General features: G+C 35.1%; 1 protein-coding gene across 1 annotated transcript in view; it reads left to right on the top strand.

Moving 5' to 3' along the window:
• VWDE (von Willebrand factor D and EGF domains) overlaps nt 1-14,825 on the top strand; it is a 325,020-nt gene that overhangs the window by 299,388 nt on the left and 10,807 nt on the right. Inside the window, exon 30 of the mRNA XM_034424473.3 lies at nt 8,210-8,307. Coding sequence (XP_034280364.3) covers nt 8,210-8,307 — 98 coding nt within the window. The remainder of the gene's footprint in view (nt 1-8,209; nt 8,308-14,825) is intronic.

Raw genomic sequence — 14,825 nt, 5'->3', positions numbered from 1 at the left:
CAGGGCTGTTAAACTCACATCCTGTGGAAAACCTTATTTAATCTTTCTTTTAAAAAAATGTAATCCAAACCAAATCAAAAGGGTTTTTTTCTGCATTTAAAGATACGAATACTGCAGAGTCGGTTCTATATCCAGAATGAATGGAATTGGTGGAATTTTTTATAACTTAAGTAGAGTGTCAGAATGGCAGGGTTTATCAGTTAATTTTCAGTTTTTATCCATTATATCTCGTAGTAATTATAAATTAACACTCTACTTAGGTTGCACATCCTCAGCAAAGATTTTTTTTCAAAAAGTTCCACTAATTTCATGATACATACCTCAAATTGTGTACCATTTCTCAAAACCAATTTCCCAAAGGATGTGACTAAAATCTTAACTCCGGTTTTTCCTTTTCCTTTTCTCAACTAAAATATATATGGTTCTTTCTTTCTTTTTTCTTGTACAGACACAATTTTAAATGGTCATTTTATAGTTTAATGTTATGCTTGTCTATTCAGAAATAATCCCTATTAAGTACAGTGAGACTTACCACTAGCTCCAATTTTAATTTCAAGAACTTTCTTCAATGTGTCCTGGGTAAACAGTCTTACTTGTGGGTACTCAGAAATAAGCTCTATTAAATTCAACCAGTCTTTCTCCAAAAGTCAGTTTTCATAGCTTTAATGGCATGATAGGAATTTTAAGCATAAGCAGGGAAAGGACATTTCTTTCTTCCATTTTACTCACATAAGTCAAATCAAGTAAAACATGCTTACAATTTGTTATGTTGGATGGGTAAAATGTAATTTCATTATCACATTATGCAGAAAAGACATAGAGAAGTCATGAGCATCTGTATTGCTGACCAAGATAATTCTTCTGTTGAAAATAAATGACAGAATGCTAATAGGAATCCATTTTTTCTTTTTTTTACTTTCTGCTGCCACCTTATCTAGGACTGAATTCTCTTAATAATTCCTCTTATTGTTTGATATGATGCATATTACTGCTGAGAAATCCTGTGAAAGCAGTGTATGGCAGCGCATACAAAAAGTTTAATTTGAAATTGTTAAAGCAGGCACATCTTTTTTTTTCTCCCATTCTTGCATGGCTGCTTCTGACTGATTCCACTTGTGCTAGGCAAAATGGTTGTGCATGCACCCACAGAGATAGCCAGAGGTAACTTCCAAAGAAGCTGCATGAACCTGAAGAAAGATGCCATTAATTTAACATAACAGAGAGACAGATTTTGCATATCCTCCCAAGGTGTCCTGAAGCACCTTTTTCAAAATGATTTTCATAGTCCTGAAATATACAGTATGGTCCACATCGTCTCTCTTATGCTCACTGAATTAAATACTTTCATGGCTCCAATAATTAGCCCCCAAATTTGCTTATGAAAATTCACTTTCTGAAAACTGCTTTGATTGGAATGAGTTTGTTAAAAAAAGCTTGCGATGCAATCAGGAGAAAGCAAAAGAAAAGTCATCCTTACTAACAATATGTGCTCCAGTTTTCACCTTCTCTGTCACAAAACACAGAACACATTTTCAGGAAGATTAAGTGTTTTAAGTTGAGCATGATCATTATCGCTCTATCTTGAACAATCAGAATATAGTCACAGTACAAAATAGCAAAATCACAACCATAGAAATAACAAGGGTAGAAAAGAGAGGAATAACTAATCTAAGCAAGGTGAATCATTCAAATATTGGCTTAAAAGAGCCAACTGTTGTCAAAGACCATGAAAAATAGAACAGAGGCTAGCTCTTTTCAAGGCTAGCTCTTTTTAAAAAATTAAATTATCAAATCTTCATTTCACTGTTTTTGTTAGTTTGATAGTTTGATATCTCCAGAAGCTTAAGGAAGCGTCATCTTCTCCTTACAAGAAAAATCCTAACTATAAAGTGGCTTGAACTGATAGAAAGAAATGGTCCAAAACCTTTCAGCGTGCTGGCCCAAAGAAGGCATAAAATTGGTCTTCCCAGTCTTAGGAACGCCTGAACATCGGAGTATCAAGCTTATGGACCTCTAAGTCATTTTTTATGGACTACAGCGGTAGTTCAATGGTTCATCACATACATATTTTGATGGCCTACAGAGAAATACCTTATGTTTGTTTCACTTCAGGAGCCATCAAATATCCAAAAAGATATTTTTCAAAGAAAGGGATTTTGTGCTCCAGAAGAAGATATTTTTGTCATGCCATTTATACTGATCATTTATTCATTTCAACTAGGCATTCTAGGCATCACTGTATGGTATGCAGCTGTAGAGAACATTGAATCCGCTCTGATATTTGAAACATCTTATAAAATTATTAAAATAATGAATAATCAGACATTCTGCTCATTAACTTCAGTGCCCTTACTCTGATTAATATCTATGGCAACATAATGTTATATATGCTAACTCTTTCATTTGCCCCTTAGGAACATGTTACTTTCATTCACATGTCAAACCAGTAGGTTTATAATTTTCTAAATCTCCTTCCCCTGTTCTGCCCCCTTTGGTATACCTCATTCTAGATTTTCTCTTCATTTCTTTGAAGTAAAGTGTTCAATGATGATAGTCATTTACAGTTAATATTCTTGCCAGCACAAGGGAAAGTCTTTTTATTGATTCTAATTTCAACACAAGAAGCTTGACTTAATAATATCGTCTTTGCCAAGACTACATAGCAAAATGTCTGCCTTACTCCAGGGTTTAAAGTAAATACATTTCTGAAAAATTCATTGAGATTTCCCCTTGACTATATTATGTTTAATTTTAATTTTCTTTTGAAAATTTTAAATTGTCCTCCCAATAATATAGATAGAAGTGTATTCTATTTTATTGCACTTCCCTGTTTTAGCATAACCCTAATCCAATGTCGAATAATCCCCCAAAATGCATTTTAAAGCACACTTTATTATGTTTTATTGACATATAAATAAAGCTTCTTTTAGCCCACTCTTCTGTAATCAGTGCTTTCCATTTCAAAATGTAATGTGACCCAAATTGAAGCAGCAATTTGAGCCAAACTCACACCTATTGTTCTTCTAATCCACCAACATATCCAGTGGAAAAAATATCTCTCTGAGTCAGTTATTCCCAAGTACAAAAAGAGAGAATGAGCAAAGAAAAAATTTAATTCACCCGATTCTCTTCTTCGCCACTCCTCCACTTACTCATCATGCATAACATAACATATGTCTTTTCACTTCTCTGTGTGTAAAAACAATCAGCCTTAACAACTGATAGTAATTGCATTTCAACATCATGCTTATAGTTTTTGTAGACTATAATTTAATAATGACCCATCATATCTCTGTTCCAGAAATTATCACCAGCCAACTTAAGCAATATATTTAAACACCATTGTCTGAACATAAGGTGGGATTCCATGAAGATTTTGTGGACGAATATATCATCGAAATGTCAGCTCCTGAGATCCAATTAAAATAGTAATAGGACATGGGGATTCTTCTTGGAGTAGTGCCTTATAAATTGGCTGATCTCTCTCTCTCTTTTTTTTTTGTGCCAAAACAATGTCAAAAGAGCACACACTGCTAATTAGGGAGAAGGGGGAGCTGGCTTGTAATCAGCAGTTCCATTGCCTTAACTTTTATGAAGGCAGGGAATAGCTAGGTTCTAGCAGAATACTGCTGAAATTGAAATAAGGGTCAATCCCATAAATCATATTTACAACCTTAATATAGCAATATATTTTTAGATGCTGAAAACAGCTTGCCAACATTGCTTTCATTAGTAAATAAATTATATATCCAAATGAGCTTGGAAAGGCAAACTGAATTAGCAAAGAAAATGTCATCATCCTGTTTGTTTATTTTAATGGACTGATAATAGTGTAGGCTTTTCAAAGGATTATTTATTGTATCACATTACATTATTTTAGGCCAGATACATTAATGGGCCTCAACCATGAGAGAAAAGAGGTAAATTTATTGCTTACCAGAAAAGTCTAGAATCTGGCTTTGCTGCAGATTCATTGAAGCGAGGAAAAAAGAAATAAATTACAAATCGGGTTGGAGGTTCCCTACATATTTGTTCAGATCTTGTGAAATTTGCTGCAGCCAATCAGAAGCAGCGCTAGAACAGAATACCGAGTGTGTATTCCTTTATTTGTCTTTGGCTCAAGGTAGAAAAGGAAAAAGCATCCTCCCTGGCTCCTGCTATCCCCTTTGCATTCCTTTTGAATTTTTTCTTCAGTTGCTCAGAACTCAGATGCAGATGCAATGGGTGTGCTACATTTGGCAAGGCCTTCGAATCAGAGAAACAAAACTGATGAACCTTCATATCCCTCCCTCCCTCCCTCTCTCCCTCTCCTCCCTCCCCCTCTCTCTCTCCCTCTCTCCCTCTCTCTCCATCTCTCTGTCTCTTTCTCTATCTCAACTCCAAGCGTAGAGAATGAAATGGAATAGATGGTTTGCTTTGCAACAGCACATCTTAAGTTTTGAGTGCTTATTGAGGGCAGCAGCGGAAGGGCTGTGCAATCCAGCTTGAAGTGCTCTTGGATTGTTTGGCCCTTTATGGATAGAAAATGCAAAATTATTGGCAATATAATGCTGGATGATGGGCTGCTCAGGTCAGGTGACACCGAAGGTACTACTGAGTATATCCTGAGGACTTTTCAGAGTGATAATGGGGTTTATGATGTGGCTAGATTAAAGTTAAGTTGCTGACGATGTTGCCATGCAGAAAAATCTGAGGCTGCAACGATAGAATTAAGAGTATGAACATGGAAAAGCTCGACACAGTAAAAGATTACAGATAGTCCTCAACGTATGGCCACAATTGAGCCCAAAATTTCTGTTGTTAAGTGAAACAGTTGTTAAGTGGATTTTGGCCCATTTTCAACCTTCCTTGTCACAGTTGTTAAGTGAATCACTGCAATTGTTAAATTAGCAACATCGTTGTTAAGTGAATCTGGCTTCCCCATTGACTTTGCTTATCAGAAGGTCACAAAAGATGATCACATGACTCCAGGACATGTAACCGTCATAAATATGAGCCAGTTGCCAAGCGTCTGAATTTTGATCACATGAACATGGGGATGCTGCAATGGTTGTAAATGCGAAAAAAGGTCATAAATCTCTTTTTTCAGTGCTGTTGTAACTTTGAACATCACTAAATGAATTGTTGTAAATTGAGGACTACTTGTACATAAATCTGCACACATTACATCCTAGGTATCAGCAAATTGAGATAGACAGGAATTGGACACTTCTGGACAGAAGATCACACTGTTTACTACTTAGGACCAAAGAAATAAAAAATGGAATGGCACTGCTTTCATAAGAAGGTTATAACAAGAACAGTATTTGACTACAGTGCAATCATAATTGAATAATATTAATTAAACTTCATGGATGCCCCCTTTAATACATCAGTCATACAAGTTTATGTTCCAAACATTGATACAGAAGAACACAACGTAGATGGGTTTTTGATCAAGTTCATTGTGAATCAATAGAACATGCAAGCAAGATTTGCTGTTTGTTGAGATTGTAATGCCAAAATTAGAAATATCAAGGAGAAAAGTATAGTTGGATTTGATAGCCTAAGAAACCCAATTAAAGCAGGAAAACAACTAATCAAAAATGTTTTTTTACGTTTTTTTAAAAAATGGTTGTTTGACAAGTAAGCTCATTATTTTTGTCAAGTAAAGGTAACAAAAATAATGAATTTACTTGAGGGACTTGGTAAAAAAAAAAGCTTTGGTTAATGGCATGAAATAATTTCAGGCACAAATACATCTGATTTCTGAATGAAAATATAAACTTTTATAACTCATGATTGTAAGAAAATATGGAATCATGTAGGAGAGTTTGAATTGAGCCTAAAAAGGAATTTTTCTCATATCTCTATCAAAGATGGCTTTAGCACCACACAGATTGATAGCCATTAATGCCTGACAGATATCTATCATTTTCTATTCCAAAGTTCACACAAAGTTACATGTTTGATAAAGATACAGCCAACAATTTGAAAAAGTTGTATACAAATATATACATAGAAATATACCGATATATATCTGTCTGACTACAGTATATGTGAGAAAGTTGTATCTGAATATCAACACATGTTGATTTACCAGCAGTTATTAAGGTAAAATAACTTTAATGGAATAATGAATTAATTCCACTGACACAATCCAGTTTTAACCTGATACCGATCTGATACTCATGTGATATTTGCAGTCCAGACATGCATTCTTATACAGTGATCACAGAATTTGTGGGATCTAGCTTGATTAAATTTTTAGGGAGAAAAGTAATTCAGAAAACTGTCAGCAAAATGGAGAGGAATAATTGTTGAACCCATTGAAAGTGCAATTCTTTAATATACTTGGACAAATTTTAAATAAAAGTCTTTTGCCAAAAAGAATTACTCAGGATACCATCTAATTTCCTAGATCTTGACAGTTAGTTCCTTGAATTGGACAGCTACAGTTTCAGTCAGAATAAGGGCACTTCAGCAAAAAGGATGGCTTATGGAACTTTAATATAGCAAGCCTGCAAATTGCAGGATTCACAATAGAAAAAAAGCTTTGAGAAGTATTGGTTTCCATCAGTGTCAATAGAGTTTCAGTGCAGCTAGTTTTACTGTGGTTCACATCCATTTGTTGCCCCTGTATTTAGAAAGGTTCCACTCAATTTCACAGTGCTTGTCTACTCCACTGACTTCCATTTTTCACAAGAACAGAAATCTGACTATTGTAAAAAGAAGTAGCTGCCATTGTTGTTATTGTATTTATCCCATTTCAAATATATCTCTGCATTTGCTGCAACTGAAAAGGTCAGTCTGAGCCCATTAACAAGCATATATCAAATACTTGTATCTTTCTTATAGAGAAGTAGCATTCTTTTATGACTCTAACTATTGTGTCAAGATAGTAGGATAAAGACAAGGAGAATAAAACATGAAAAAACAAGCATTTCTATCCACAAAAGCTATTCTCTACACATACACACACACACACACATACACACACACACATTGTTATTTGTATAGATACCTTGAATAACAGTGACCCTTGATTAACACTCCTGATAACTGTCAATGAAAGTAAAGTGTTCATATGAAGAGATTCACATTGAGGGAGAACAATTGTATCTTCTCACAAGTCTCTCAGATTCTTTGTTAAGTTCTATCCTAAGATGATTGTCTTTCTTGGCTTTGACTTATCTTCTCTTGGAAAGTTCTGCTCTGTTTTAACATCCAGTTTGCTTTCTTCTAGGATTTTTTTTTTTCATTTTTACCAAAAAAAATTCACATTCATCTCTAGTGACATCTCTAAGTTCATTCCATAGTTCTTTTGATTCTCTGTAGGTGAGGTTCAGGACTTTAAAATGATTCCTGAGATTCTCCTTGAAAATAACAGATATTGTATATGTTCAAGATCATATCAGAGAAATTGACTGGTTTACCATCTTCCTTATCTTAACCTGGAATTGCACATGAGCAATTCATGATTTGTTTCGCAGTCTTTGATGCTCTAATTGGGATCTTCCCACTTCCTTTTAGCAATAATTTAGTCAATTTGGTTTCTTTGTATTTCATCTAGTGATGTCCATATATGCAGGTGTTTTGGTCATTTGAAGATAGTGTTAGCTATGAAGAAATTATTGGAGGGGCAGAAAATAATAACTCATTATAACCTGCTTCAGTTTGGTTTTCTAAGCAAAATCCAACTATGGTTAGTCCTTGCCTTATGACCACAATTGAGCCCAAAAGTTCTGTTGTTAAATAAGACAGCTGTTAAGTGAATTTTGCCCCATTTTACAACTTTTCTTGCCACTATTATTAAGTGAATCGCTGCATATTTCCAACTGTGGCATTCCAGTCTCTAGCCTCAAGCAGCACATCCTCCTTGCGGATTCTTTGATCTCAAATTGAAGTTGATTATAACACTTATCAACCTCATTGTCTTCTGCATCAGCAGTTGAAGCATAAACTTGAATGATTGTCATATTAAAGCATTGTCCAAAATCCAATTGATATTATTAACTAAGAATACAAAACTAAGACATCATAGAATTATAAAAAGTCATATTGCTAAGTACAATTAACCCCAAAGACCTTACAGAAAAGCCACATTTGCATTTGCTTCTGGAAACGTGGAGATGGAGGCCATAAGTGATTCCAAGGAAAACCATGTTTAACGTTTTAAGTTATATCTTGTGTGAGTTTAGAAATAATACAAATGTGTTGTTTGTCACAGCTCTTTGTGAACCAAAATGCCTGTTTGGAAGCCGATGCATCCAACCCAATGTTTGCGCTTGTAGACGTGGATATGGTGGTCTTCACTGTACAAAGAAGGTATGGCATTGTTTCAAACAGTGGTACCAATTAATAAAAGGGGAATACAATTAAATGGCAATGCAATTAAAACATTTGGGCATGCCCTATAAAAAGAGTGTAGCTTTTATTTACTCTTACAATAACTTATGAAATCTTATTAACCAGGCTTCAGCGTATATGAAATTGAGGATGTAGGACAGAGAGGAACACTCTGCTGTATTTGGATTATGTTAGATGAGATTCTTATAACAAGCTTTCCACATTCAGTTTTCTGAAAGTAGAATCACCTTTCAACTCAAAATTATAGTTATTGGTGTATTTCATGACAGTGACATTCTTCCCAGCAAATTCCCACCTTTTACTTGAAATTAGCATACGCAATATATGAAGATAAGAAAAAACAAGATTTATTGTAATTTCAGATTTCATAATAGCTATTTAAACTGGACAGTTATAGCCAGAGATGGTGGTAAGCATCCTGCAATTTCTAAAATACTTTACTTCAATTTCTACTATGAAACCCTTGGTTTCAATCAAATGCACTAAAGAGATTGATTGTCTGTATGTGTTTAAATGCAGAAGGTTTTTAGAATGGTGTTTAGAAAGCTGACCTTTCCATTATTTCAAAATCAAAATTATTAGTTGTGTTTTCAGAACATTGCCATGATTGTGAATGTGAGGCATGAGATCTATAAGCTCACAAATGAAGTAAATCTTTGTTGCACTTTGTAGAAAATACCAAATCACATGCTGAGCATCCATTATCCTATCTGTGAGCCAATGTACAGTAAATAGAATTTGAAGATGTGTTAGCAGGAGTTCTAGTGTATGAGAAATGGCAGCCAAGGGGGGTCACTGCATTCTCACTAACTCGTTTATCTTGTCAAGTAAAGTCAGTTTTTAAAAGAATATGGTCCACACTTAACCAACCATGGTTAGAGGGACCTCCAGCAAAATTAAATTAAACTGTCTTCTCCGTACTCAATTCAGCTTTGAATCAGATGAAGAATAAAACTAACAACTAGTCATTATACTCAGTCCAAATTCTCAGATTAATAATTTGATACCTCTGAATCATTGAAAATTCAATAGTGTGTGTGTGTGTGTGTGTGAGAGAGAGAGAGGGGGGGGAGAGAGATTGAGATTCAGTGGTTTAGGCTTATTCCATTATGATTAAGGTTGTGCAGATATGATAACAAACTATATCTTACCACTAATCTTAGGAGATGTACTTATCCATTTATCTCTCTCGGTAGATAGATAGATAGATAGATAGATAGATAGATAGATAGATAGATAGATAGATAGATAGAGATGTGAAAACATATATACCTATCTATCATATCATATCTATCTATGTATCTATGATCTATCTATCATCTCTCATCTATCTATCTATCTATTTATCTATCTATCTATCTATCTATCTATCTATCTATCTATCTATCTTATAAAATTGATAGGCCACCCATCTTACCTCAAGATAACTGTGGACAGTTTACAATCATAAAAGATAAAAACTACAGTATGTAAACTAAAAACATAAATAAGTTAATACAAAATCAAATCCAAACACTACAGCCAAATTAAAAGGTGGGAAGGATGGGAGCAGGTTGGGGGGTGAGGTGGGATCTATTGTTAATTGATTAACTGCCTCTATTCTGATGGTCCATCATTGGACCCCTAAGCTAACTGGAAATGCCAGATCTTTAGGCTCTTATGGAAGGTCAGGAAGGTTGGGGCCGACCTCATGACCTATACTATTATACATTTACATTAGATGTGTGGCTGAGCCAATATTCTGGTTTTGCTAATTGTTATTGGTTTTTTCTCAGCTTCTGTATGTGTTATTTATAAGTTTGCTCTGTGTTTTTTTTCCCTTGTTTTTAAGTATTATTTTTAAATAGATCTGAATTTGAGATGGGCAATCTTACAACATGAATAAATATGCAAATAGTTAAGCCTTTTCTGAACAGTACTTTTTTGACTCCAACAGTGAGAGAAAGGAAGTAGCTAACTTCATTGTTTAATATTCTAATGCTTCTAAATAGACATAAATCAATTTTCATAGCTTCCATAACGATCACTTCCATTGTATACTTACCGTGGAGAATATTTCCTTCTTTTTCCGCCTTCATAAACTGCCACACTTTTTTCTAAACAACTTATCCCTACACTGGGCATAAATCATGAACTGAACGGTTGGTTGAGGAGATAAAATAGAATATCAAAAAGAAAATAATTGAAAGTTGAGATCTCATGAATGGCAAAGACATTCTCAATCCATCTGGCCATAAATGAAATGAAGCACAATCTGAACTATAGGAATGCATTGTATTTGTGTAATAAAACTGTTGAAAGGTTTAGTACAAAATAATTATCTTATTAAAATAATCTTCCTGGAAAGAGATTTCTTATTTAGAGATATCTTTTTTTCTCAACAGAGATCCCAAAATCCAGCTATAATTAATTGTATTTACTCTCATATAAAAGTAAATCCTACTGTACCCAGTAGAGGTAACATATCTGAGTAAACATTTTTGATAACAGACTATTATAAATGCCTTTGAAAACAATTAACCAGTTAGCTACAGGTAACTAATTTCACTTTGAAAGGGCTCTAGTCATAAGCAATTATGAGTAACTGCAAGTATGAGTTTTACTCTGTGTGTGCGTGTGTGTGCATGTGTGTTTTAAATCAAGATCCTTCAAAGGAGATTACTTTAGGTTTTATATTTTAATACATTTATCTTGTAAATACTGAGAAACAAAACTAATCTGATATGAAAATAAAATAACATAATCCTGGCTAAGAATTATCTTTAATTTCTGGACAACCCTTTGAAAAAGTCCATCTCATAGAGCTAGAAAGCAGTGCAAAAATTGACAATTGCATTTTGAATACTGCTGCTGCTACTACTACTACTACTACTACTACTACTACTACTACTACTACTGGCATACATGCTACCTGGGAATCAGAAGGCAAGTTGTTCTAGAATTTCTTCTCCATCCTTGTTTATTCTTTGTTGTTGTGACTTCTTCAAGGATTCCTTTAAATGTTCTAGTAAGTGTCAAGCAGAACTTGATATGTGATGTCTTTGGGTCGAGATGGTGGCTGCAGATATGGGAGAATGATTGCCCGGCAGTGAAGCAGAAGAAATAGTCACCAGGACTATTCTCAAATTACATTCTATACAGTCTCTTCTTTAGCTAAACTCATTTTATAAGACTGACAATAGTATGGTGTGTCTCTCCAAATTCTCTGCCCCACAAAGAAGAGGGGTATAATACTATGAATAACAATTTCCAAAGATTTTCAGTGATTTTTCCGAAACCAGGACAAAAAGAGATTCACTATAAGAAATTTCTTTGCTTCCTTCCTTCCTTGCTTGTTTCTTTACACCTAATCTTTATCCTTTCCCCATTCCAGTCCCAAAAGTATAAAGTAAGTACTAGGTAGATAAATTGCCATATTGATTACCTTTTCCTGAAACAAACCACTGATCTCATACTAAAACGTGTAATTATTGTATTTCAACCCAGCCCTGAAAAATTCTGCGTAAAATCAAACTGTGAATAAGAAACTGTCAGATGTAAATGCCTTATTCTCCAATGTGTAAATAATGTATATATGGAACATCAGAGGTTAACTTATTCTTTGGACTTTAATGTATTCATAACTTACCACTCCCATTCCTAGCTCCACCCCTTGTATATATAAGGAGCCACCCTCACCATTCTCGTCGCTTCTACCTTGAATATTCAGTGAATATAGAATGCCTATCATAATTAAAAAGAAATATATTTAAAGCTTTAACTTCTATTATCTTTATTGAGTCTGATCCTGAAAATATTGCAACAAGCTGGTAGCAGAGGATGGTTAATTGACTCAATAAGTAATTAAAAATGTCCAAGAAAGATAGGCCCAACACCAGGGCCTACAGCAAAGAAATAGAAACTGATCAAGAGATGATCAACGAATCCACCAATGCGATTTCGAGAGAATCCGAAGAATACACCACTGAAGAAGAAGAACTAATGAGTGAAAATAATGACCAGAAAGAAATCGAAATAGAAAATAACGAACTCAGGTCAGAGATATTAAAGATACTAAAAAGCCAAAAGAATGATGAAAGTCTCATCGCGGACCTCCAGGAGATGCTGAAGAACAGCGGAGCAGCGAGAGAGAAAAACGTCATTAAAGAAAAACCCAAAGATCAAAAAATCGTAAGTGAGATGACTACTGAGAAAATAGTTGTTAAAAAGAAAAGATGTGATCCCGCGCGAAATTTTGAATGGCAGCCATCTTGGTTTCAACGAACTTCAAAAGAGAATGGAGCAGAGCCAATCAAAACGCTCAGTTCAAAATTTCTGGCGCGAAAAACACTATCAGACGAAGAAAGTGAGAAGGAAGTCTCAAACTCTTCAGATGATCCAAAATCAGAAAGTGAAGACGATTTAACAAAATCTCAAGTAAAATCAGCAATGAAAACGCTTTTTGCTGCTTTTGGGCCAAGACTGAAAATTACCAAGACATCTACGAAGAAGCAAGAAATCAAACCGGCGACTCAAGACCTGCACGCTCCCATCCTGACTTCGAAAGCGACGACGCCCGAGCCCAGAGAGCCATGCCGATTTCGCCCTACACCACAGACAAAATCGAATACCAACGCACACAAAAAGAAGAAAAGAACCGTCACCACCACCAGAACCCCAAAAACCGAGCCAGAGACCGACTCATCTGAGGAGGAGCGGATCGAGAGAGCTGAAAGGGATAGAACCTTCCACGACGCCACCAAAGAAGAAATGAACAACGCGCATGTGCGAAACTACGTAGACGACCCAGAAGGACTTGAACTGGCCAGAGAACCGCGCAGACTCATTGCAAGCATCCCAATGCCGTTCTGTAATTTCCTGCACTTGAGAGATCACGGACTGCCCCAGGTTGTAAGTAATGGACAGAATAATGTAGGTAACTTACCCAGTGACTTCCCAAAACTTAGAATTGATGGCATTAATTTACAAGAGTGGTATCAACAGCTTCAGGTTATTTTCATGAAAGAAAATTTACTATTCTTTATAACTAGCCCTCCAAGAAGACCTTGGACTTTAAAAATAGATTGTTTACATCATAGAGCATTTTTCATAATAATATCTAGCGTGTCTCCTGCAATGTATCATAGCATCAAACCAAACCTAACTGTATCAGAAATAATTCAATGCATGTTTAATCTATTTCACAGCGATAGCGTAGCTACAACCACAAGAATGTCTAAGGATTTCTTTTCCTCTAGAGTAAAACCAGGGATTTCTATAAGTGAGCATTTGATAAATCTAAACAAAATAAGAGCTGAGCTACAATTGAGGGGGGAAGTGATTTCAGATCAAACAATGAAAAGTGTTATTATCAATTCACTTGATCCATCATGGGATAGCTTTATGTCACACTTAGATACCATTAATCTGGGATATTTATCCATAGAAAGTCTATCTAACAAATTGATAGCAGAAGACAATTCAAGAAAAAATCGATCCAGTAACCAAACAGACCACAAACCTTTTAGGAAAGTAGTCTTTCAAGATAAACATAATGAGGCCTTTAGATGCTACAATTGTGGATCCAGGGAACATAGTAGAAGAGACTGCCCCAAAGTCTCAAGAGAAAGACATAGACCAGAATATAGGAGCAAATATAATTACAGACAATCTTCCACAGATAGACACAAATATAGAAGCCCACCAAATTACAAAGAAGGTAGAGGGGGTAGAGAAAATTCAAAAGAGAGGAAATCTGGGTCACTGAATGGGCTAAATAAACAAGACAGCACCAGAACACAGCAGGATGAGAATAACAATTGGCTTATTGATTCTGGTGCAACAAATCACACCACCAACAACAAAAGTATATTATCTTCATTTATAGAAGATAAGTTTGTGATAAAGGTAGCTAATCAAGAAAAGGTTCAAGTACTAGGCAAAGGAAATGTGACCTTGCCTGGTCTAGGGAAAATAGAGGGGGTATTATTAATCCCAGAAATACCTCACAACATACTAAGTGCCATAAAATTAAGCAGAGAATCTGATATCAATATAGTTTTCTCAAAGGGGAAAGCAACTATAGAAAAGAACAAAACAAATGTAGGTACTGTAATGATAAAAGGAGGTCTACCCTATCTGATAACTAAAGAAAGATGTTTACATAACATTGATTCAAATATGGAAGATTGTATTGAAGCAGATGATGAAAATGTCAGTAACAGTGACAATGATGAGTGTAGAATAACTCATGATCACAAAAATACATACAAGGAAAAGAAACCAAAAATAGGTAAACCAATTCATGATGAGTGTGCTCACATCTTACACAGGAAGTTAGGACATGCAAGCTTTCCTGTAGTACAAAAAATGACTGAACACGCAGAAGGTGTCAAAATAAAAAATTGTGAAAATTATTTGGAATGCTCAGTATGTAAGTCCACCAAACTAAAAACCAGTCCCAGACCAAAAAAATCTAACAGATCAACTAACAATAT

This window comes from Pantherophis guttatus, chromosome 1 (assembly GCF_059756535.1).
Source record: "Pantherophis guttatus breed Tessera chromosome 1, ASM5975653v1, whole genome shotgun sequence".
In the NCBI taxonomy this organism is placed as follows: Eukaryota; Metazoa; Chordata; class Lepidosauria; order Squamata; family Colubridae; genus Pantherophis; species Pantherophis guttatus.
The sequence above is the reverse complement of the archived record's forward strand: the minus strand, read 5'-3'. Positions and strand labels throughout refer to the sequence as shown.